Source organism: Morone saxatilis, unplaced genomic scaffold (genome assembly GCF_004916995.1).
Source record: "Morone saxatilis isolate NCDOM2014 unplaced genomic scaffold, NCSU_SB_2.0 Contig17, whole genome shotgun sequence".
Lineage (NCBI taxonomy): Eukaryota > Metazoa > Chordata > Actinopteri > Moronidae > Morone > Morone saxatilis.
In genome coordinates, this window is record NW_023339729.1 from 19718193 (window position 1) to 19736917 (window position 18725).

General features: G+C 37.1%; 1 protein-coding gene across 1 annotated transcript in view; it reads right to left on the reverse strand.

The window, feature by feature from the left end:
• Positions 1-3458: 3458 nt before the first annotated feature.
• The window catches only part of inpp4b (inositol polyphosphate-4-phosphatase type II B), a gene marked incomplete in the record, with an annotated part of 103360 nt that continues 88093 nt past the window's right edge, over positions 3459-18725 (reverse strand). The window contains 8 exon segments of the mRNA XM_035659923.1: positions 3459-4483; positions 10410-10564; positions 11098-11210; positions 11621-11718; positions 12217-12357; positions 14122-14248; positions 14708-14831; positions 15354-15526. Of these exon segments, the coding sequence (XP_035515816.1) occupies positions 4351-4483; positions 10410-10564; positions 11098-11210; positions 11621-11718; positions 12217-12357; positions 14122-14248; positions 14708-14831; positions 15354-15526 (1064 nt within the window).

Consider the following 18725-nt stretch of genomic DNA (forward strand, 5'->3'; position numbering starts at 1 on the left):
TATTGGCAGAAATGGAAAATAATATTCATAGGTATGTTTTCATTTGTGTGTAATGACCTGATTACAGGAATCATTACATTGCTTGAGAATGAGCTCATTATATCTACAGGCGTCCATCATGGAGTCCACAATGCTTCTACAGTAGCCCAGAAAAGACAAACCAAATACTGGCTCTAGATAGGGGAGGTTTTTTCACGCATTTCACAACCACAGTAGTTTATCCTTCGCGCTTGGAAGGGGAGAGTGAAATGAGGGAGTTGCAATCTGCAATTATACCACTAGATGCGACTCAATCCTACACACTGGACCTTTAATATTTGATTTAATTATTCAAAACTATAATTTGTCTCATTGTATTTTCAGAAATCTGACGCTATGCTGTATGCTCCATCAGGTGATGACATTAAAGTAAGTACACGTTAAAATGTTAGTTTTGAATTACTTACTGTTACATTTATAGAACACAGCAAAAAATGTCACCATTCAAACAGCACCTTTGTATGTATAGAAGACTGCACTAATGTTTACATTTCAACTGCACTATACTTGCACAACTCTGCATTATATTATTTTCCATCTTGATTTGTTAACATAAGTTAACAAATGAGTTAAGTTGCTGCATTTAAGCTGTTAAAGGTCCAGTTTGTAGTATTTAGTGGCATCTGGTACAGTTTCAGATTGCAACTCGCTCGCTTCACCCATCCCTTCCCAGCGTGAAGGAGAAACTACAGTGAATGTGAATCATGCCCTTTTGGGCTACAGTAGCATGGCAAACTCCATGGAAGGCATCTCAACAAATGAAAACATACCTATGAATATTATATTCCTATTCTCCTAAAATATCCTCCTAAATGTTACACACTGGACCTTTAATACCTACGTAATGAACACCATGACAGCTACAAAACAATGTAATAAATCTGTAAATGTATGTGTCCATACTGAAGAACTTCTCTCTCTCTCTCTTAGAAGAGCTGTAAAATCATGTCGCTCAGATGTTACATATTGGAGTTGATAATGGTCGCTGGTGAAGAAGAAATTATGAATAATTATACAGAATGCATCATGGATTTCAATGACACACTGCGTACAGATGAATCTGTAAGTCCTGTTTATATGGTTTTATGGTTGTAAATATCCTCATAAATCAATGCTGATAAAAAAAATTTTTTACTACCAGTGCAACCTACTACAGTACACAAATCTAGTGTCATAATAGCTTTTTATTTCTTTACTATTTGTATGTATTGTATTTTATTGATGTTTAAATATGTGTTACTGTGTCTCTTTTGAATCTTAGGTTGTCTGTCCACCATGTGAAGCATACTCACTTGAAAATATTACAATATTCCTGGAAAGACTAAGTACACTTTTGGAAAACATGGCTACATTGGCAAACACGTAATATGGTGTAAATATTATAAGCTAAGAATGTGTATTTGTATATATTTGTAAAGAATTATGGCTCTTGTGATTTTTAGTTTTTAAATATTACATTGTAACTGTGTAAACCTGTGACAAACCATGCCATCCTGTATTTTATAATATAGACATACCACACTAAATTTGATGTATAATATAACAGTTTAAATGTATAGGATGAAAGTACATCTTATTGTCTGTACAGAATAAGTCTCTCCGTCACTATGTATCACAATCTGCCTTTCCGTTGTACAGTTTTTAAAAAAGTATAAGGAAGTACCGTAAAGAGGCATCATGTACTGTATATACAGAATTTATATTATTAACCTCACTGCTAAACACTATTGAATGTAATACCTATTATACAGTATCCAGTATGTTGAGAATACTGTAGTTGCTCACTCCAGTAAATCATATCCCAACTGTATAGTCTTTCATTTTATTTCTCTTATCTTTAAGTTTACCGTACCATTTTACAACTGTAAAGTTATCACAGTGGCAATAATGTTTGTAATGTTTGTTAGCAGTCTTCTTTCACTGCCTTTATTGGCACATTTCTGTTACCGCTCTTAAAAATATTGCTCCACAGCGCTACTAGAGGTCAAAAACTCCATAGGTTACCTTTAAGTAAGTGAAAAAAAGAAAAGAACATTATGATCTTCCTGTGCTCTTTATTGATGTGGAATTTGACAATGGAGAGCTGAAATAGAAGAATGACAAAACCCATTTATAAATTACCTTAAAGGAAGTCCATGAGGAGTAGCAGGTAAGTTATAAGGAATAAGCCAGAAATGATGGTAGCCTGCTGTTACGAGCTGCTCATACAAATGTATTCTCAGATAATCTATTTTTGTGGAGACCGTGCCTTACAAAGAGTATGTTGATTTCCTGCAACAGGTGTTAATAATGATGGCTCTGTGTCATGTCAGTGTTTATATTTCTGTTAATGTGCATCGACCAGGTTGGAAGCATTCTCCTGTATTGCAACAGTGATGTAGATGACTCATGGGAAAATGGTGATAATGATCGAGGTGTGGATTCGTCTTTGACTTAGGGGAAGACTTTTCAACAGCCTCTGTCACATCAGATTAATGTGGCAACAAGTTGCTATAATGAGGACAATAAGGGTGATGAAAATCTTTTTCTATATTCTAAATGTGTTTTTCATGGGTGTTGTGTGTTGTAACTAGATACAGACAGAGCTTGGTCAATGAGTTGTGTTTGCCTGGTGAGCAAACAGTCAGTATAGTACTATTACCACCTCATAAGTGGTTTCTTTAATCATTCACTGGTTGGGGGGGATTATTTAAACATACCGAGAAAACAAATCAATGACAAATAATTGAGACTTCTAGAGTGGTTTGAAAAGTTTTTTTATTTTTTATGTTTTGATGCATTTTAAAGGTCCAGTGTGTAACATTGGCAGAAATGGAATATAATATTCATAGGTATGTTTTTGTTAATATATAATCACCTGAAAATAAGAACTGTTTAAGTTCCCTCTTACACCAAGGCTGCCATGTTGAAACACCATGTTTCTACAGTAGCCTAGAACGGACAAAACAAACAATGGCTCTAGATTTTTGAATGTCACGGCCACCGTAGTTCCTCCTACACCCTTGGAAGGCTGAGCTGTATTCGAATAGTTGCAGTCTGCAACTTCACTGCTAGATGCCACTAAATCCTAAACACTAGTCCTTAAAACGCTTTTTTTTTTATTGCGGTGCCCGTTGGAATCCAACGTTCCTGCTGTGAATCGAAGGTGACTATAGATGCTGTTCACCATGAAGGAGCAAGTGACAACATTTTCAGGGCCTCCTTTTAAGACTACAGTCCGTAAGTAGTCTCTCTGAGTGCTTTACTTGGAAGTTGTTTTGACCTGAATATATTTAATGTTTTTAATACAACGCCTGTATTAAATTATGACTCATTTAACTGTAGTAGTTCGATTGTTCAATTAAATGCACAACTATGGAATTCAGTGTTAACAGTATGCAAAACATACATACATATAGCATTATACAATCACAAATATCCACATTAAACCATTATTTTATTTTATTTCAAATAGCCAGTTGTAAATGTCTAATCTATGACACAACAAATACATTTCAAACATGCATTTAAGTCCAAGGTATCAACCCTTAGAAAATAAAATGATCTTCGAATACAAAAATAAATAATGCAATTTCTTATATACCATTCAGAAATGATGGTCCAATAGCCTCATCTTGTTCTATAACCCACCTATACTTCATGTGGTTACACTGGCTTGTACCTTGGGATATAAAAATGGAAAAAAGCTGAGGTGCAACCATTACGAGAATGGGATGAGTTATCAAAATAAGCCTTAAAATACTGGTATGTAACTTACATCCATGAGGACAGTTCAGTCAAAATTAATGAAACTACACATCTGCAACAGTCAAAAACAGTATAAGGAAAATTTGGACCAGGATATGTGATACCATAATAATGTACAGATCAAATGCTCATGAACTGCAGAAAATGATGAACTCCTACAAGCAGGAGGGAACTTTTGAGTGTGAATCTTCATCCTGTACAGCTCTGTATATCCAAACATGTAATGAGACTATAAACTGTTTGTTTCCAAAGCATTGGGAAGACCACAAAAAACACTGTGGCACGGACGTTCATCCAATGTATTTTCCCACTCTTCAGCTCTTCTTAGGCCATGAAAAAGGCAAATATAGAAAGTGCATTAACTTGACAAATAACACGTTTGGCAAATCCAGCTTGTATAAACACATACACTGCCTCCTTACGTAACAGTGTAACCTAAAACTAAACAAAGAATTGTCTTAAAAAGAAAGAAACATTTTACATCCTCACTATTTTGTCGAAGTTCTCATATTTACTACTTGGGTTACACACAATGACTGGTTTGACAGTACATTACTTGCGTCCTCAAGAGTCAACTTTGCCGTAAGTCCCCTCTGGTGGTCGGTAGCACTTGGGGAAGGCCATCAGCTGCAAGATGTTGAAGGCATATTTCCTGCATCTAATATTCTTTTGAACGTTCTCAATCCGACATCCTTCTCTGGTGATCAAATAAAGAGGGTGAAGAGGAATGAGGGAAGAAAAGAAAGGAAAACAAAAAAGGAAGCATGAATGAGTTTTTGAATTATGTCTGTAATGAAAAACCTTTAAAACCGGCTTCTCACCAAAAATACAAGTGAATTCTCTCTAAACAAAATGACTTGCCAAAATACTAATTTGTGTTCTTACTGAATAAAATAATGATGATGATTGTTTAATATGCTGAAAAAAACACATTTGAACAGCTAGGTTGATAACATGCTGAAATGCTGAAAAATAAAATTGCATTCAGTTTTATTTCAGTAAAAGTATGAAGGTGTTAGGATCAAAATAAACTTAAAGTACCAAAAAAGTATTCATTATGCAGAATATAATAATATATATTATATTATTGTATTATAATTATTGATGCGTTGATGTGTTTATCACTTTAATGTTGCAGCTGGTAAAGGTGGAGCTCATTTTAACTACTTTATATACAGCTGGGAAGCTCAGTCTATAATAATATATCATAATTTATTAGTTGATTTATATTTTGTATTAATCTAAATCTGCAAAGTAACTAGTAACTAAAGTTGTAAAATAAATAAAGTGGAGTAAAAACTATAATATTTTCCTCTGAGTTGTGGTAAGAGTCGAAGTATGAAATAACAGAAAATGGAAACAGTTAAGTAAAGTACCTCACAATTGTACTAAAGGGCATAGTTTTTGCGGGGTTGAATGTGCTGCACGGTGTATTATTCTATAGATCAGCTGTTTGGATTGGACTTACATTTATGCAAGAGAAAACCAAGACAAGAAAATAGAAATGAGTGATTATGACAGAGATGAGGAAATGCTGACCTTCAATGCTAATCACAAACTTTCAAAAATCTTTCAGCCAGGACCTGGCTCATTTATTCAGGTTTAAGTACCTTAAAGTGCCTTGATCCTTGTTTTATGACAGTTTTGTTTTGGGCTGATTTTAGTAATAAAGTGTTAATCAAAATGCAATCCAACACAAAACCTCCACCACAACTATGATCAAATGCCTTAGGCATGAATCAGCTCATCTGAGACTCAGTCCTAACAAATAATAAACATTACAAGTGTCACAGATTATGGTTTTTGCTGTAGGTCTGTACTGTCTTACACTGTGTTAAAGCATTAAAACAGCCTGTGAAAGAGCAAAGGGTAAAGTAGTTAGATGTAGGACCACCTGAATTCTGGGTTGCCGAGTTGGAACTGGCAATACAAACAGTAACAGGACTTGTTTGCTTGCAAGAGTTCCTTAAAATATTCATTCATTCCTGGTAAAAGTGGGACACTGTTTCTGAAAGTTACTGAAATATGTTTGTACAGCATAGTAGTGGTGGGGGTTTGGAAATAATAAATAGGTTTCTATGTGGGAGTGAAGGATTTACTTTCATCCTTACATTATTTACCTGGTTTTCTGGATCAGAACTACACAAGGTTCTTTGTATTTGACTTTTACTTTGCCTGTGCTGACACAAAAGACTGGGTTTAAAAACAAATCCAGACATGCAAGTTGTTGAAGTTGACTACTCACCACAATAATGTTGCAAAATGAGCTAAAAGCTAATCTTGGTTTTAACATTTTCACTGCATGATGTATCTTGCTAGTTATAATTAGCATGTTTAGCAGTTTTTAGTGTCCCCTGGAAACATTTGTTGTTGTGTACAATTTGCAGCATGCCTAATTTTTGTTTATTTCTGCTCATTCATTTAAGCATTCGTTTGTGTGTTTTTAAGTTGCAGCTTTCTCTGCCACCATAGGTATGTGGAAATCTGAAAAGAGCTACAATCACACTGATACACAGAGCACACCATAGTGAATAAGTTGTGACTTGTAACAGTTAATAGTTAGAGACAGAGAGACAGAAAAAAGAATAGCAAAAGAAGACAGGATGAGATTGTCCCCTGAAACAGCAAAGTTGGAAAGAAGGAAAAGCTCTGAATATACCTATTGTTTGGTGTAAATAAAATGAGCTCTGTCAGAACAGTGTTAAATACCAAAGTGGTTCATTCATTCTCAACTAATAATACAATTGCTGTTTTAGGCACACTGACAATATTAAAATGTGCATCTCAGCTGTATTTCAGAAAATGAGTTGTTGATAGATTTCCGTAAATCACATGAACCCTTCACTAATGGACCATATAGTGCCATATGCGTAATCCAGATCTGAACGTGTGTATTGTACATGTTTTACATGCCACTGCAAAAAGATCTTTAAAAAACAAATCAGTTTCACGTATAACTTCTGCTAGTTAACTCCACATTTTATGTACAGCATCGACTGTTTTATATGATGCTATGTTAAAGCATAAGGCTGGCAATATTCTATATAATTCTCAGCAAATCATATGAAAAGACCGAAAGGAACAATGAACTGATCCTAATAATAATAAGTATTTTTTGTGTATTTGAATTATAGCTTACTTTTCTGTGCCATAGAGCTCCACACTATTGCACTGGGTTACACGATATTTGATTATGATGAACTTGTAGATTGAGGTTGATAGTAAGCCACTCGCACTAATTAGTAGAGATAGCCAACGTTTTTTTTCTTCTTCTGTCCATCTTCTGTGCCGATTACATTAATACATTATTATTACTTATATATATACTTATTGGCTTTTTGTTCACTGAATTTTTGTTGTGCTTGTAGTGGCATGTTGAGTGTTGCTGTATTGGCTCTCTATTGCTTTGCTGTCTTTTCTCCAGCCCTGCTCTCTCACTGACATGCAGAACTCAAAACGGAGAGGCGGACAGCGGTGAAAGTTAACAATGGCTTTGCGAGTGAAGACAGCTGTGTGACAGCTGATATAGTACAAAAGATTGGATCAATGAAGCCCAATGTAGCCTGTACCGATAAGTAAAAAAATTCCTTGATCGCCGTGTTATACAAATAAGCCAATCACATAACACTACTGCCACTCTAAAAAGAAGAACCAGCAAACACAGAATAAAGAATTGAGCAGAAATGGCATTGTCAGCAATTTATTGATATTTTGCAAGCAGAAAAACAAGACTTAAAATGAGCCACACAACCAGTAAGTGGGAGCTAACAAGCAGCAGGGCAATGGGGTAAAAGTGCCGTGACGCTGGTTTGTTCTCTGTCAACGCGCCAGCCTCAGGGTCCTCCCACTGCCCAATGTCTCCCTGGGTCAGCCGACTGCAGGGGTGCCCATCAGAGTGAAACAGAATGAACAGAGATAGATCAATACACTGTGGTGTTAGTACAGCTAAGATGCTGTCAAAGAGGGACTTCTGGCACAGTTTGACCACTTGAGAGCCAAAACAGGCTGTTACCAGAAGGCCCACTCAGATACATTAGTACAGACTTTGCCTTAAAAAGCCACAGCCACAAACAACCACGGAGCAGAAATTTGAGAAACATGCTAATGGAAAGCTGAGATGGCAGAGGATAGAGGAGGAGGCATGCAACATGATGCAAAAACAAAAAGCTTAATGGAATGTGTTTTCATTACATCCGGCTTCATCTAGTGCAGCCTAGAGCAGAGGGCTCACTACAAAGTAGTGGTTTAACAGGTTTTTTGTTAAACATGTTTTTAAGTTTGATTTACTGTATTGATTTCGTTTAGGATAGCATTTCACTTTCATTCCACAACAGTTTGTAGGACCTTTAGTGTGTGTGTAAGACAAACAAGCACATGCCTGGAGGTTTTAGCTGAGCCACAGAAACAACATAGATGAAATACTTGATGGTTAGACTGACAAGGATAGACTGACTAAGAGACACTATGTACAACAAGGACTATGTACAACAACAACAACACAGATTACTGTGTTGTTGTTGTTGCATGTTGTTGCATGTCGAGACCAAAAATTATATAAATGACAAACTTCCTAATATCAACTTTATATCACATACTGTAAAACACAGCTGTAAAACTATATTGTAGTTGGTTCACAACCGGCCACAACTGGAAAAAACTAAATGGAGCTGCAGAGAGTCAACTGGTCCAGCCTGTCTTTTCACTGTCATTAAAGCCTTCCGCATTTCTATTCAAAACAAATAACAAACCTAATTTGTGAAATCAATTAATGGACAAATATGAAATACATATCCTCTGCTTCTTTTCACGACAACAGGCACAATTACCTTAAATACCCACTGAAGTTGCTGTACATATTATAGGCAACATGTAACTTTCAATCTAAAAGACAAATAAGCAGCTTTCTTAAACATCACTGACTCAGCAGGGAACTGGAAAGCAAATATATTATTTACTAAAGTGATGACGTTAAATAGCACTGGCGTTGTCAACCACACAGGTGTGACCTGACAAACCCAACCGACAGTGTCTTTAATCAAGATAAATGCACTAAGTTAGTGATAAAAAACAACAAAAAAAAAGTTAAATTCGTCTTCTTCAAGACTAATCAATCTACTAGTTATAGAGGTTTAATTAGACCCACAGCCTTAGTTATTTAGAACTAAATAGAAGAGCTTCCAGTGTTTAATCTGATTTTAGTCGCTGTTCTCAAGGAGAGTGCTGGTGTCAGAACACTGAACTACTGTTTGAATGCAGCTCCTCCAGTAAGACAGTGACTTACTGTTGCACTTTTGTTTCAACCCCATATAGGAGCTGTATGGTATATATACAAAAATGTCAGACATCAGGAAGTGATAATATTCTGCCACACACATACATTTTTGTTTTGTTGTGACAATATCCTCATTACATTGTACCTAATGTTAGGTAGATGTGCTCAAGGCTAGTTACATGCTTGCCAGCTGTAATTATCTTGGCAAATAAAGCACAGGTTTGAGTTGCTTACTGTGCTGTGCATTGTACATGGATATGTTTTAACCAAGAGCTCTTTTTTTAAATAACCACAATGACAAGGAAAGAAAAGGAGGAGAGGAAGAGTTCTGCATAGTCCTAACATGTAGCATCTGTAGAATATGTTGAGAGATTGACTTGTGGCCATTCATCTAACACAGTTGCCATCAGCTATGCAGATCATTACCAGACATTTCAGATGTGCACTTCACCAACGGCTTTATAAAGGTTCTTAAATTAGAACTTAGACTGATTCAGATGTTTATCCTGCTGGCAAACACAAACACCAAAGGCAGCAGCATTCCTGCGGCACTGATAGGAACATGCATGGTTGCCTTTGAATGTGTGAGGGAAGGTGGTGATGGTGGTGAGAACACATGATGACGTTTATACTGGCACATCTTTAACAGTGATAAGCAGGGAGTAAGCGAAATGTATTTGATGTGCACAAATGAACGTCAGCTTTTTCACACATGACAATAATAATATTAATGTGGGTGCAAGTTATGACCTTAACCATACTTTTATAACATGTTTGTTTAAGGATAACAACTGCTAAGACTTCAGATATATTGATTAAAGGGTCAGTTTACCAAATTTCTCACTAGTAGTATAAAGCTGATAGTTTTGGTTTTATGAGCTGAGATTTTGAAGGTATCCTCATTGAAAACTCACTGATAACCCAAATACAGTGGAGGTGAATTGTATTTTGTTTGTGTTGTGTTGGTTGGTTACTCTGGATTACCCACAGAGCTCATTTTCAGTTGATTTTTCTTAAATTTGATTTCTTTTGTAGAAAGTAGTTCCAGTTAAAATAGCTAGGGAGGTCTGTTGATTATCCAGAGTAATCAGCATATTGTCTTTTTAAATGTTTTTCACAGTTTTGAGCTCCCTTTACATTGGGGTTGAGGCAGAAATCTCAGAGATGGATCTCTGACCTCTTTATCTGGGGAAATAAAACCAAAACTATCACACAGCTACAAACTACTTAATCAAAATAAGAAACTATCTTCAAGTTATTTGGATGACTGACCTTTTAAATGCAGCATGTTTGAGATTGAACAATAACTTTCACCCATATAGTTTTATACTGTCTTTTATTACTGTCTTACCTCCGCATACAGTCCAGAGCACGGATGAAGAAATCCTTGCTGAGCTGGTGTTCATCACGTAGGAGGGCACACTGCTCTAAAGTGACAGACATAGATGTCCGGTCTTTGGCACTTTTACAGCTGGTAAACCTGATGCCATTTAACCTTCGGCAGATCTGAATGGAAAAAAAACACATACAATACATGCATCAGTAAAGCGAACTGATGTCTTTGTCAGTAAAAGACATTCATGATCCCCAGAGGATGAATTATAATATCTTTGGTGATATTCTAACTTTAAAACGTATTTTTTAACCCTAACTTTAACTTAATTTTTTCATTATTCACATCATTTCATCTAAACAGCAGCACAGAGCCACTAGCATGACTGTAGACCCGTCTTGTTTAAACAAATTCTTGCAGTGGACCAAAAGCACTGTAAGAACATGTATAACCGTTCACTGAAAGAGATTTAATTTCAGGTTAAATGTCATGTTTATAAAATATCATCTTCCGAAGTCAATCTATCATGCTCAGGCAGTTACATTTTGCTTGGCTCATTACTCCCATTGAAGCCCATGAAATATCAATATGTCAGTATTGTTAGTATTTACAGTTATCATGGTTATGCAAGACAACAGTTAGTCGGTTCAGAGACATCTGTCTTTCTTGAAAAGGACAAAAAGTTACAAAAACAACTACTGCTCACCGTTCCAGCAATCCATAGTATCTCCACATTCTTTCTCTTCTTTGTAACTACATTCTGCCCCAAGGTTTCAAGTAATTCCTTTATGTCAGTCTGTGTCTGAAAACATGGTAGACCTGTTCATAGAAAATACAAAATGCATTGCCAGTAAGTGGTTCTGTTTCCATTTCTGCTGTTGTGAAAAATGTAAGGACAGGCTGCTACTCAAGGCTAAATGCAGGTTCTGTTGGTAGCAGACTAAATGAAAACAATTTACTTCATACTTCTCGCACTTTTTTCTCACTGTTTTAAAAGACTAAATTCCAAGACCCACCTTTTAAACCATAAAGGGGCAATGTATAAATTGCCCTGATGTGGTAAACTCATAAGATCAATACATGTTACAATATATTTTTGGCTAATGCTCTTTTCTCCACATCTTTATAACTTCACATAAAGACGCTTTGCTGCAGCAGTGGGACCTGGAAAGATTTACAAAGATAAAGAGTATTTCTCTTTGGTAAAATAAATGAAAATGTGCACTTACATTCTAGTGGCACCTTTTCACTTATTGATTTGTAATAGGCTTCTAACATCTCAAAGTTCTTCTGGTTTATTCTTTCTTGTAGAGAGATATCTCCAAACCTGAGAGGATGACGGGGGGAATAAAGTCAATTATGGCAGAGCATCACCAAGACGCTAAACACTAATCTTTTTTTTAACTGTTTATCAGTGGATGTAACAATAATTCAGAGCAGTGAATGCTGCATTCAGCTGAAAAACAACGTGGTAAAACATGAAAATAGTTGCTTTGGTAGGATTTTGCTTTTTCCTTTTAGAGAAAACATTTTAAACCAATTAACCATACATAAAGCCAATATAGTTACTTATAGTAACAGTTTTCTGCCTATGAGGGAGAGTGAGTGTGAAAGAGTTTTGAATGCTTCGTGCTCAGAAGATTATTCTAATTTAATTAATGATTAATGATATAATAGATGCCCTTTGTAAGAATAAAGAATAAAGGACAAGACATGCACAACACTAGTACTTCATATTGATGACCTTAAGACCACTGGCCTAGTGGCCTAGATTTGTGCGACAGATTGGAAGTTCTTTACAGTGAACAAAGAGTATCTGCAGTACCTCTCAGCTATAGTTTGCTGTTCGTTGATGCCCACGTTAAACAGCACCGGAAAAACTCGAAGAGGCTTGCCCTCCTTGATTTCCTCTGGCAAGGTCTGGAAAACCAGTCGTGGTAATGGCACTTCTACAGCGAAGTGGTCTCTGAATGCAGGGAGAAAAAAAAAGAAAGAAATGGAAGCCAGCAGAGATAAAACGATTTAACAGAAATTCAATATGTTTTGCAATGCTTTAGAATTTGATAAGTTTGGGAAATTGTACAATTTGACACCCAAGACAGGCCTGAGCAAGCTTTTAAAAAGAGAGACTGATGGTGTTTATGCATGAGTGAAAGAGAGTGTAAGCATGTGAGACAGATAGCCTTACAGATATGCAAGGAGGGGGGAGGGGGTGGAGCCAGAGGAGTGTATCATTTTATTACACTTGGCATAATGTGTACAGCAACCAGCTCAAACAACATGGCTTGACCTTGTTGTGGCAAATGTCCTAGAAGCGAGCTATTGCTTTATTGCAGGCAGGGGGAGGGTATTTATGAACCATGTGACTTCAGCACTCCTCCCTGCCATGGCAAACTACTACAGTGGGGACCCTTGGTATACTATTACACAGCATTTTTGCCATTGTGCAGGTCACTAGGGGTTTGTTTGGTCCGAACAGTGTATACCACAAAGGACGCTAGTAGCAAGCATTGTTATAATTGTTATAATTATGGTCAGAGAGCAGATAATAAAGATAGCACAAAACAGAGCAGACATCCTACTAGATTAGTCAATCACTTCTGGTGTTTTACAGTCAGGACTGTACACTAAATATGATACACAATAAACACCTTAACACCTCTGCATTAATATTTGATCTGGAATCTCTTAAAACACTGCAGTAGAAATATTAAACTGGGCTCCTGTCTGTGTGACAGTGCAGACATGGACTAGGAGGGGTCAGAGGTCGGCAAACAGGAAATGGCGACAGCTCCGTACAGTAAACAGTAAACTGTGCAGACAATGATGAACTCTGTGACTTAACATTAACATTCATCCAGTCATCTTTAGTTACAGTTCATATAGTAAAATTAAAAGAATCAACTATTTCTATTAGCCTTAAATTCTTAACACTTTCAGGTTCCTGTAATTTCTTAATAGTTTCCCAGGATGTGTTTTATCTAGGGAAAATAGTGACAATGTTCTGACACACTATACATTGTAAGTACCCACTGATCAGAGTACTTGAGCACCAGCAGGTAACAGTTAGTATAAAGGTCTTACACTAGACTGACTTCTTGACAGGTACGTAGATTAAAAAACCCCAAAACGGGCACACTGTTAATCTCTTGAACTTACTTTATTTACAATATTTTAGTCCTCAGAGATTCTTTGGGTAAAATGTTTATGTATTCATATGTTCAGGTGGGATTTTTTCTTTTTTTCCCAGTAAGAAAGAACCAAGAAATTACACAGCAGTAGTCGTAATACAGTAGTTTGGTAGTGTTTACAAATGGAATTTCACTAAAACATGGTTACTTTTGTACAAGGTTACTTGGAATTCATTGAAAGTGTACCAAATGAACACTGTCTCCACTCCCTATTATAAGTACTAAATTGCACAGCCCATTTCCCTCAGAAATTGCAATTACATGCCATGCCCTTTTTCAAAATAAAGAATCTATAGGAGAAGTAAAATAAAATGTTAATTTCAAATATTAAAATGAAAAGATTTCAATTCAGTCAGCTTGGTATGTTGGCAACTGGCCGACAACAGACAATTATCTATACTTGGTCCTTATAATGTACTGAACAATGCTACAATAGGTTGTAGTACACAACAGCTTTGTCTTTGCCATTATCACATAAAGAGGCCCACTCAAATGCAGTGTTAAAGCAAAAAAAAGGCAAAGAGGAGATAATGTCTCACCGTCGGCCACACACTAAAGGTTGGAGGTCGCTGAAGTCATCTGTCTTGGCCTCTGTTATCTGGAACACGACTCTCTGCAGGTCTGAGATCCCAACCTCCATGTCCTCCAGCATCCCAATCTCTTCACCTTAAACGGTTTAATAAAACAAAATTATTAGTGATTGGATTCTTGCTCGCCATGCATCTTTTTATAAAAAGAGTGTGGCTCAAATTGTAAAATATCAGAGGGCTAACTGGATGATGGAACATGGATCCTAAAAATGGGTCAAGGTATTAGCCGTGTTTCAGCTGTTAATTTTGCTGACCAGTCCGTTCTTTGAGGGCTGTACCATGAGCTTTGGCAAACCAGCATTAATGAGAGCTTTAATCATGGTGGTACAGGTAACTAGAATAGGTATGCTCATATCTTACATGGCCCTTAATCCAGTGTCTAGTTAACCTACACCTGTTGTTGTGTAACACATAAAGCGATAAAAAGCCTGTAATATGCACAAAAAAAAAACACACTGCAGTGAGTCATCAGTCAGCTACATGTTGTTACAGCCTCACAATTAGTCATCACATTTACTCTTCCAGATTTACTTACTGTATGTGCTGAGAAGGCTCTCAAACTGGGCCACCAGGCCAACAAGGTGGAGCTGCCTCAGGAAGCCTTTGTCCTGCATTCCTGCGTACAGCCTCATCACGAAACCGCAGGCTAAGGCTGCCAGCTGTTAATAAACACACACACACACACACACACACACGCACACACATTTTAGCAACATCTTCTATAAGCTGTCCTCTGCAAAACCAGCTAAGCAGCCACAAATCATATGCAGCTAAAATGGGGAGCCCAGAATACACAGGTTCTAAAATAATTCAGCGGCAATACAAGGTGAGGAAACTTCTTTAGAACAATTATGGCCTATTGCTTAAAAAAAAAGCAATTTTTTTATCTAAATGCCACAAAGGGCAATTAGATAAAAAAAATGCTTTACAGTTCAGCTTGCTAAAATAAAAAAATGTCCAAGTATTTTGCTGACATCTGCATTACAAAGTGAAATTGAAGTGAAGTGTAAGTGGTTTTGTGAACATGGGGTATGTACAATCAAACAAAGGGGTAGTGAATGTAATTTTGGCAGACTTGACACAAGAGCAAAGGAGAAAACCTCCACCTGAAATAAACTAAGACAAGTAAATTACTGAGGACTTCTACAAGAGTTGTTTGTCCTTTCAGTGTGGCCACCTACTGCCTGACTGAAGACCACATCTCGCCTCTGTTGGAGGAGAAAGCCTTGTGGAATGCTACAGGCTGCCTCCTGCAGGAGCACAAAGGTCATTGCTTTCTTCGCCTTCTCCACCACCTCCATCACACACTCCTTTAACCTGGTCACTGGAGGACGCAGCTGCTCCCGCCAGTCGCCTGAAGAGAAAGATGAGATGGGAACAGAGAAGAAGAGGCACAGATGGAATGATAGTTATGATGTGGTTGCAGATAAAAATAACGCCTTAACGCCAAAGCCTTAACGCTTGTGTTCTCAGCCAGAAACAACACACATCTGTGAAGTGAAACCGGTTCAGCCATTCGTGTTTCCTGAAAATGGGGAGGAATTACAGTAAATGGTCAGCTAATAAGAGACTCACATACAAAAACATGACAAATAAATATTTGTGTGAACATGAAATAAAACTGATATATACAGTACGGCACAATATTTATTTTCTTGTTAAGCACAGCAAATGATGGTAAATAATTGGCACTATTGGGCAACACATTGAACCCTGTTTAAATATATGTTGGCTCATAAATGTGGCACAGTGCAAAGTATAAAGGGCTGGGTGAAGTAGAAACATAGAATTGGAAGGTGTGGCTATGAGAATAAAAATAATAAATTATAAGAATAAATACATTCTAAACCAGTCACATCACTGGTCTTACAGGTCTGAAACAGCTGTGCCAATCAGTGAAGTTTGATAACAATAACTCTACGCTCCTTCAGGAAATCATATTGTTGTCTAGATAGTGGCACGATGTGAACACACAGCACCACGAATCTGCAGCCAAAGGCAGATGGTGTGGGCTTTTCAACAGTTAATTAGTACAGTGACGAAGTAAATAAATAAATAATGAAAACAAGTACTTCGTTGAAGCTGTTTATATGATCAATCCTTTCAGTCATAATTCTTCACTAAATTACATCTTAAATGATCACATTATTTATGTGACACACCAGCATTTGCACCATAATACGTTTTAGTAAAGAAACATCAAACAACATTTGTTAAAATAAAGTTGGAAAAGAGCCTTAGTAATCTGACGTATTCCATATAACATATCGAGATAGAGTGATGTGTGTACAGGTGTGTGTGGTTGTTTTGTAGCAGCCTGGTGTCGTAATTTAATGAAGGTAAACGCAGTGAACAGCTGTGTGTAATGACACTACGCTCTCTTGTACCACTTGTCAAATCAAAGGCTGCAGATTTATCAACCTATCTGTCCTGCTGCTTCAGACAGCTGCAGGGGTTTAATGAACTGAAGGAGAAGGTTTTTGTTCAGTATCACACGGCTGTGGATAACATATACTGTTAGAATCACACATTAATTCATAGATCAGTTCAGACTGCTTTAATGATGTTGCTGCTTTAAAAAAAATAAACATAATTCTGATTTAAACACATCTACTGTACTGTTTGGACAGTGTGAATTAAAACAGTCTGTTGCCATTTTTATACTGTACATTTGACCCGAATGTTTAGTTTGCCAAAAAAGTCACCAAATTGGCAGTGTAATGACTTTTCATTAGGAACAGATCTGAGATATCTTTTGTCCATCTCGCTTTACACTGCCTCGTTTGAATGAACCTCCCACCTGTGCACCATGCGTTCTCTGTCAGGAAATTACTGCTTGTAAGAAGGCCCCTAAAATGTACTGCCAAATCTCACACTGTACTAAAGCTCATTAAAGACATTATGTAATTGCCTCTTTACTTTCTTAATGCACTGTAATTTCTGTTGAAAAAGGATGTTGGAGTGGAACATAACACAGAAAAAGATAACTCTAAAGTGAAAGCCCATGGCTCCATTTGAAAGTGAGCCAATTATTAGGTTGTGGCAAGATTGGAGAAACTATTTATACAACTTATTCAACTTCTCTCGTCACTTGATGACTAGTTTTTCATGCACACAGTTGCAACATGTGGAGTTTATGTGTTACAACTGACTTAGGTTGATGGGAAGCTTACTGGTTTTTATAAATTATTGATCATTATCACATCCTATTTGTATATTTTTACACTTAAAGGGCCAGTGGGTAACATTTAGGAAGATCTATTGGCATGTTTTTATTAAAGCATTTGAATAGAGGAATTGTTATGTTAGTTCACTGGCTCTAGATAGGAATTTGCATTTGTTAATGTGTTTTGTGGCCACTGTAGTTTCTACTTCACGCTTGGAAGGGGAGGCTGAAGGCGTGAAGACGTGGGAGTTGCCATCTGCAATTACACTACTAAATGCACCTATATCTACACACTGGACCTTAAACACAAATACATGTAAAATTACCACAAGTAATTCAGTTACTTGGACTTAATTAGTTGAGCTTTCCATGTACAACCTGCAGAAATACCCCCTAGAGTAGGGAACCACTGACAATGTACTGTATACTAATTGTCATAATACACTGATTTATTTGCTATTTGAAAAAAAAAGACACTTTTGCTGCCGTGATTTCCTTTGTGTATTCCATTGTTAGACAATACTGTATACCCACAGCATAATCAGAGATGAAACAGATGCAGTATGCATACTTACTTTCTTGAGTATACTTGGTTTTGTCACACTAGATACTAAAACCCTGCTTAGAAACAGTAGGCTATGTATGGATGTATGACACAGCTCTAGTGGTATTTCATGGAGTCTTACATGCATTTCCTCCATCAAAAACAAGTTTATGATCTCCTCACTAGCCAACAGGGGGCAGTGTTGGTTAAGTAATGTACAAAATGAGTTTTATTAACCATGCATTTTGTTTAGCTTTATCATATTATTATTTATTTAAAAAAGTTCTTTCGGGGAAGTGAGGATCAGAATGAACAGACACACACACAAACACCCACACACAAGCACGTTTGGATACGGCCAATAATGTATAGCACATCAGCCTTGCCCTTGCCCTGTCAGAGAAATCATGTCTTATCTCATTCTGCAAATACCGCCTCTGCACAGAGGAGGAGGAAACAGAACTCCAGCTGTCATCTCTTCGCTAGCCCACCTGTCCAAACATCCAAACCCCACAACGCCTTGTCATCCAGAGCCTGGGCTCCACCGATCTCCGTTAGGAGATAAAGCCGCTCTCATTATTCCGTCCATGTTTGTATTTAGACAGGCAGATGACCACTTGCTCTGAGCCTGTTCAGCGTCTTAATAAAGGTGCTCGGGGGGGTTGAGCTTATCTTTCAGACTGAACACTGGGCGGATGGCCTTGTTCTTACCTGCCAGCTCACTTGGACAGACAGACACACACAGACACACATGTACATGTAGGCACAAAATGATACAAATGCACCACCGCTTGCACAGATGCCTGAATGTTTGCCTGTAACAAACATACACACACATACACA